We start from the raw sequence: 8,324 nt of genomic DNA, 5'->3' as shown, positions 1-8,324 counted from the left end.
TTCAATAAAAAAGGAAGCCATTTCGTTTGGATGGGATTGTATGAAGAAATACTAAGTCATCCTATAGATAAGCTGAAAAAAGGAGTCAAGGGCCAAATTAAATGCCTTCAACTTTGATTATATTTGGAAGATGTTATTTTTTGAAATTAAATTTAAATAATCTTTAAAAAATATAAGAATAAAAAAATATTTTTTAAAAAATAATAAAGCTTAAAATTCTTATTTAAATTATCGGAACATAGCTTAAATTTTTTTATCTAAATCTAAATACACTAGAGAATGAATTTGTAAATGTTTAAAATTAAATCAACTTGAGAAAGTATTTTGAATGATTTATTTGCGTAATTTAAATGATTTCTTCTTAATTGCTTGGTTTACGACGTCTGCGTGAGACAGTCAATGCTGGTACGCTGGTTGGTAGATAATTACCTGCAACTCGATCAATAATTGTCCCACCAAAGAAAGTGGATTTTTCCAACCAAAACTTTCAATATTCTGCAATACGTACTTTGATTAATTTAATTTTCAGGCTAATAATTGTGTTCCACGTGATCATAATAGAATGATAGATTGTATGATTATTGTTTATAATATCTCGTACAGTGAAAAAGTATATTTTCTAAAAGGCTGTAAGGTTGAAGTTTATAAGAATATTCATAAATTTAATTTTTAGCTTCTAGTTTTCAAACTTTAATTTAATTTTTAATTTTAATAAAAATTAATTATTAAAATTTTAACCAAGTCTACATATACTAATTCACATGTATTTCATTAAAGATGTGGATAATTTTAAAAAGTTCTATGAAATTCTTTTTGAATTTTTTAAAAAATTGAACCTTTATGACGTACATGTAAATTGTCAAGTAAATTTCTACATTAACATCATTAAAATTTTAACGATCTAATTAGTTCTCCCGTCTAAAAAGTAACAGCTTAATTGAGTTTTAAAAGTTGAGGGTGAAAATGATAAAAGAGAATTTTAATTGAATTTTAACGGTGGTTATCATTCTTTTACGAAGTCAAAATTCGAAAGCTGAACTACCAATTCAAGAAAATTTGCCACCGTTACCTGAATGGAGAAGAATTTCTTACCATGACCTTGCTCAAGCTACTGATGGATTTTCCCAAAGCAATCTACTTGGGGTAGGGAGTTTCGGGTCAGTATACAAAGGAACTCTCTCAACTGGGATGACCATTGCAGTAAAAGTGTTGCATGTAAATCAAGCTAGAGCTTCTAAAAGCTTTGATATCGAGTGTGAGGTACTACGCAACATTCGTCATCGGAATTTGGTTAAAATCATTAATAGTTGCTCTAATGTTGAATTTAAAGCTTTGGTACTTGAGTTCATGCCTAATGGAAGCTTGGAGAAGTGGCTATATTCTCAAAACCATTTTCTGAATGTTTTGCAAAGGTTGAATATAGTGATAGACATTGCATTGGCAGTGGAATATCTCCACCATGGTCATTCCCTTTCCGTGGTTCATTGCGATATAAAGCCAAACAATATCCTGCTAGATACAGATATGGTAGTGCATTTGGGTGATTTTGGCATTGCAAAACTCTTAGGCGAAGAAGATTCAATGATACAAACAAAGACACTAGCAACTATTGGATACATGTCACCAGGTAATGTATATAGACTTGTGCTTGCCTTCAAATTATTCTTCAAATAAATTTATAATGAATTTAAATTATTTTCTTATACAGAATATGGATCAGAAGGGATTGTTTCTACAAAAGTGATGTGTATAGTTTCGGGATTCTTGTCATGGAAACTTTCACAAGAAAGAAGCAGACGGATGATATGTTTGGGGAAGAAATGAGCTTGAAACGTTGGGTGAAAGAATCATTACCATCTTCCTTAGTTGATGTGGTAGACAGTAAGCTTCTAAATACAGGAGAAAGAGAAGGGTTAGCAGCAAAGGATTGTAAATTATTCATTTTGCAATTAGCTCTGGAATGTTCAGCAGAGGTAGCAGAGGAAAGGATTGATATGGAAGAAGTTGTTGCAAGGTTGAAGAAAATCAAAACCAAGTACTTGCATGGAACTGAACAAGTTTAATTTTTAGTTTTGATCCTAAATTTTCTAAATTTTATACATTTCTTGACACCAAAATTCTTTTTCGAGTTTGACTATGCATTAGATGAGTAGAATTGAATAGAATTGTGCGTTTACACCGAACTTGAGCTTGACCATAAATGGGAACTCCATGCAATACTTCATAGCATGCAAATGTGGACCTTTTCTTGAAGTCTATGCAAATGTTGACTTTTCTATAATCCACTTGTATAGTCGCGTTAACCAATAATTCTTAAACATAGTTAGTATATTGCTTTTTTTTTATTCCTTTTAAGGAATAATATTTCATACACCGTCTATGTATATAGTGTCAGATTCAGAAAATTTTTTTGGTGGGCTAAATTAAATTGTATATTTTTACAAATATAATTTTATTATTTTAATAGCCTATATCATTATAATTTTTTAAAAATAAATTAAATTTTTATCATTTTTGAGGACTAAAGTGTAATTTTATTATTACTAATTTAAAATTTTATAAATTATAAAGGGTCTTGTAACAACCCGATAGTCACGGGTGTCGGAAAATGCATTTCCGAGACTTCGTTTTCGTAAATTAGTAATAAATATTTACGAAGTTAGTTGTGTGGTTAATTAGGTTTTGGTTAGGGCATGAATTAAGAGTAATTAGGTAAAAGTACTAAATTGCATAAAGGGTGAAAGTTGAATTATAGATTAAAGAAAAAACTAAAAGGACTAAAGAAGCAATTATGCCATTTTCTTTAGATGAGGCGGCAATATCCTAAATTTTAAGTTAAAATATATATTATAATATATTACCTTAAGAATTAAGTATATTATATTATATTATATTATATTATATTATATTATATTATAATAAAACAAATAAATGAAAGAAAAAGAACAAAGATAGAAACGAAACAGAAGGAAAAAGAGAGAAAAGGAAAGAAAGAAGGAGAAAGGAGAAATTAGGGTTTCAAAGTTTCAAGTTCAATTGGTTAGTCAATTTAGTCTATTTTTCTTATAATTTTATGTTTTGGAATCTTAGTGTTAAAATACTATCCGACTCATGTCAAAATTTTAGATATTATTGAGTTTTTAAGTGTTGTTTATGTTAAATAATTTTAGTATTAGAGGTTAAATTGATAGATTTTTAGGTTAGAAATGAAAAGGATTGAATTGTAGAATAAATTGTAAATTTTGTGTAATAGGGACTAAATTGTGAAAATTTTGAAATTTAGGGATTTAAGTGAAATTAGGGAGTTAAATTTAGTTTAAAGTAGAATTTGAATGAAAATATAGAATTAAATGTAAAAAAAGTCTCGATTTAGGGACTAAATTGAAATTTAGACAAATATGGAATAAAAATTGAATTATTAATTATGAGATTGAATTGTGTTGTATTGATGATTTTTTTTAATGTTGACACCATTTTTTTTAATAAAACGGGGTCGAATTAGATTTTGAAAACGAAAATGAAAACGGGAGACGCCACCAATCCTTTTTGATAAGGTGTGATTGGATCACCTTGAAAAGTGGTTGTTTTTAATAAACGATTTGATTTTATTAAAACAACAATTTTGGTCCACGAAATTTAGAAAAACAGGTTCGGGAGTTGGTTACGTACGAGGAAGGATTAGCACCCTCGTAGCGCCCAAAAATTGGTACCTAGTTGATTACTTAATGTCTTAGTGTCGAAGATTGAAGATTTTAAAGAGATTTAAAATACGATCCTTTATTGAAATATTGAAAATTTTTGAAAAAATGGCATATTTCATGTTAATCGAGAAAAAAATTATATCCAGTAAGTTAGGACACAATGTCTTAAGTTCCCGATGCGCGAATGAATGCCGAAAATTTACTTATTTAAAAGATATTTAGCTATCTCGGATTAAAAAAAAGGGATCATGCCCAGTAAGTTAGGACACGATCTTTTCTTAATTTCCGAGATCATTTAAAACTTGAGGAAAAAAGGGATCACGCCCAGTAAGTTAGGACACGATCTCTTTTTAATTTCAGAGATTGTTTAAAACTTGAGTTTGAAAAGATTCGTGTATTTAGATTTATTGTGAAAATCGAAACCCAGTAAGTTAGGGTACGACCTCTCGAATCTAAACACAAGATTTTGCTTATTCAAAAATCATAATTTATGCATTGAATAAAATTAATCTAACACGAAATAGTAGAAATAAAACATGATGTCAATATGCGTAACAAAACAAAAATGAATACGATGATGTAAGCATAAATAATACGAGCAATAGCAACGAAGATAAGTTAAATAAAAAATACAAATCAATTATATCAAGTAAATAAACGAATAGAATTAAAACGTTTTAAAATAATAATGGACACATAAATAAATAAATATTAAGTAAAATAATAATAAAGAAAATAAATAAATAAGAAATACGATAAAAATGAAAACAGTTTTAAATGCTAAAAATCATTAAATAACTACTAAAAATCATTAAATAACTATGTACTTAAGAAGAGTAAAAATATAATAATAAAATAAAACAAAAATATATATACAAAGAAAAAAAAAAAATAATAATAATAACCTAATTAGTTAAATAATAAAAAAAACAATAGAAAAATATAAAATTAAAAATAAATAGAATCTTAGGGGAGAAATGAAAATGGAAACCAAGAAAACGATTAAATTGTGACACGCGCGAAAGGAGGGGGACCAAAACAGTAAATATCCCGCCCCCAAAACGTATCACTTTGGGCGGGACTAAAATGAAACAAAAGTAAACTTATGCGGATAAATTAAAATAAAGGAAAAGAAAGAAAAGGGGTCGAATTGCAACGCGTCGCAAAGGCGGAAGGACTGTGGGGGTAAATATCCCACTGAAGCAAAAAACGCAGATCCTTCCTTAAGGTTGGGTCAGGTTTCGGGTCAGGAGCCAAAACGACGTCGTTTTGGGCCTTTCCTGACCCCTCCAAAACGACGCCATTTAGAAGGTTTATAAAACACTAAAAAAAAACCTAAAAATTCATTCTGACCAGCCTTAAAAAAATTTTTTTGAGAGCATTTCTTTGCCCCATGGCCCCCCAAGCTCCGGCCTATATGCTTCGCAGTCCGTCCGCCGAGCAACTGCCATGGCCGTGGCCGACGAGGAAAGGGAATGGGCTTTCGACCCTTATCTTGCAGCGCCATTGAGGGTCGAACCCTCTAGATGGCCAAAACGGAGGAGAACCTCGGCCTCCTTTCGGATCCGGTCCCGACGGCGGCGAAGACTCCCCCTTCTCCGATGATGCGATCACGAAAGTTCACCGGTGAGTCCCCTTTCTTTTGTTATTTTTGATTATAGGTAGAAATAAAATAAAATAAAATAATAAAATAACATATTAAAATTAAAAAACAGTAGTCACCTTAAAGTTTTTTTTTTGTTTTATTTTTTTTGAATGTTCCTAAAAAACCAAAAACCGAAGAAGCTTAGAGATAACATTCGGCCTCTTTTATAGGCAAAAATTGATACAATATAATATTACTACTATTTGCTACTGCTTGGTCTCTGCTTTGCGTGTTTTCTTTCCTTTTGTAGGCGGAGCAGGTGCAAGTAGATGGCGGCGATGTGACCGTGGCGGTGGCAGGTGGTTAGGGGTTAGGTGCGGCGGTGGTAGAGCAAGTGGCGCGGATCTAAGTGCGGCGCCTAGGGTTTTTTGTTTCCTGCTAGGTTTTTTTTGTGTTTTGGGTTTTGGGCTGAGGTATTGGTCTTTTTGGGTTTGGGCCATACCAGGCCTGGCATGCACTTGGGGTTTGGGTTTGGTTCATTTGGTATGGGCCTGGGTTTGGGTTTAGATTAGGTTTGTGGTGTATTGGGTTTTTTGGCCCCGGGCAAATTTGGGCTTGTACAGTGTTGTATTGATGATTTTTTTAATTGTTTTAATTCCGTAGCTAACATCGTATTGGAACCTTCGACTAAAAAGGAAAAAGATAAAGTCGACGAGGAATAACTCGGGATTTCTGGTTTGTATTTCTATAATTTGAATTTAGTTGTTAATTGTTATAATTTAATTTAATGTATATGGTAAGTGTTGAGGTGAGAATTATTGTGTTTTGCAATTGAAATGGATTGATTTACTATGTGATGAATTTATTGAATTTATATTGATTGAATTGGTATATATATTGAGTATATTGATTATTTGTATTGAATTGAATATTGGTTGTATTTGAAAAGTGAATTAGAACCCTATTAACTGTATCGGGCTGAGTCGGATATAAATGGCATGCCATAGGATTGAAAGAGTTCAGGGATTTCTTCGACTTTGAGTCGATGAGACATTGGGTTTCAATTTACTACTTCGGATTAATTCGATGAGGCACTGAGTGCCAATTTACTTCGGTTTAGCCGATGAGACACTGGGTGTTAAATTATTACTTCGAATTATCCGATGAGGCACTGGGTGCCAAACTGGTGTGTTTGGTTGGATCCGTGTATCTGTTCGAGTCCGAGTCATGTTAATAGGGGTAATTAATCGAAATTGCATTATGATTGATGTTAGATGATATTGTATGTGAAATGAAAATGGTGCAGTGAATTGAAATATGAATTGAGACATATGAATTGTGTATTCATGAATTGTGTATTCATGAATTGGGTATGGGATGAACAATATTGTTGTTTAAATGATATGTGTATTGAAAAGCTATTATATAGCAAATGATGAGAATTGAGTATGGTATGAATGATGTATTTATGAATTGAATATTGAATGACTAATGTCATTGTATGAATAAATTTTAATATTCAATTGTGCTTATAATTAAAATGTGCATATTATATTATCTAGTCTTTAAATATTCGGATTATAGAAATACCACTGAGTTTTACTCAGAGTACAGTTTGTTTTCTGTACACAGGTTAAGTACTTAATTAATTTTGATAATTGAATCAGCATCCAACAACGATCTGATCTCAAATGTGGTGATGTTTATCCTTTTGAAATGTGTTGGCATGTACCTAGAGTGTCTAACTATTAATCATTTTGTGGAATGATTGTAAATAAGATTATAAGTTAATATTGGTTGTTTATATACATATAAATATGTGTTTATGTTAAGGTCATATTATGGCATGTTAAGTTAATGTTTAAATGAACATGAAATAGGTAAAATAGTTTGAATTTGGCATGCTTACAAATTAGACTTGAATATTATATAATATGAAATGTTTGAAATTATATCTGTTTGGTCGGTAATGCTATGAAACCCTATTTCGGTGACGGATGCAGGTTAGGAGTGTTACAGGCCTAAATTAAAATCTTACCATTTTAGGGGAGCCATTGCCTGTGGTTCTCTACTATGCTCCGTGTATAGTCTAAAATATCATTAGTGAATAAAAACATAACACATCATTATTAAAAAAAATAAAAAATATGGAGAATTTGTAAATAAATATATTAATAATTTAATTTAAACATAATTTTTATAAGTTTCTATTTAAATATAATTAAACATTAATCGTAACTATTATAAATAAATATTAATCACTCCCAAATTTAGGATATTGGGTTTGAGGGTTTAGGGTCTTGAGTTTGGAATCTCGAGTTTAAGTCTAGTATATAAGATCTCAAGTTTAGAGTTTTAACATTTATTTATAATTAATTATTATTTAATTATATTTCATACACCTATAATACATCAAAGATATATATTTTTATTTTTCCAACGATTTTATAGTTGTAGATACTAATTAAAAGTGCCTATAGATGGAGCTAAGTCAAGTTTAGGATTGAACAAACGGTCATTATGATCCTTACAAAATTCATGTTTTTTTAAAATTAAAATTTATATTTTTTGTAAATAAATTCTAATAAATATTATGTAAGATCAATTAAAGCATACAATCTATTGGAGATCTAATTACCTGCTTTGTAAACATACGCTTTCTTATGAATATATCCATAAAATGAAATGTCGAGAATAACAAATATTACACAAATCTCGTGTTTGGCTCATTGATCATGGACGTTCACTCTCATACCCTCCTTGTGAGATCAATCACTTCAAAATTTGTATTAAAACTACAAATTGCACTCTCTTGTGACTTCACTTTAGGTGAGTAAATTGGTAAATTGAGATTAATGTATTAAAAGAAACCCATAAGTACATACTTCTGGCTTATAAATGGCACGAAGTTCAACTGAGATTCCAATATTTTGTGCGTCTGGAGAGAAAAAAGAAGAATGATGATGACATAATCTGGTAACCCAAATCAGTTTGAATGCAGTCATAGAACACCGAACCACAAATCATGTGCAATGTAG

The 8,324-nt window shown here is 30.6% G+C and overlaps 1 protein-coding gene across 1 annotated transcript; it reads left to right on the top strand.

Moving 5' to 3' along the window:
• Window positions 1-1,188: 1,188 nt before the first annotated feature.
• On the top strand, window positions 1,189-5,653 carry LOC105786708 (receptor kinase-like protein Xa21). The gene is made up of 3 exons (XM_012613202.2): window positions 1,189-1,619; window positions 1,709-2,057; window positions 5,597-5,653. The coding sequence occupies exons 1-3, from the start codon at window positions 1,189-1,191 to the stop codon at window positions 5,651-5,653; spliced, it is 837 nt and encodes a 278-aa protein (XP_012468656.2).
• The last annotated feature ends 2,671 nt before the right edge of the window (window positions 5,654-8,324 follow it).

This window comes from Gossypium raimondii, chromosome 1, assembly GCF_025698545.1.
Source record: "Gossypium raimondii isolate GPD5lz chromosome 1, ASM2569854v1, whole genome shotgun sequence".
Taxonomy (NCBI): domain Eukaryota; kingdom Viridiplantae; phylum Streptophyta; class Magnoliopsida; order Malvales; family Malvaceae; genus Gossypium; species Gossypium raimondii.
Note: the sequence above shows the minus strand (reverse complement) of the source record. Positions and strands in the feature narration are given on the sequence as shown.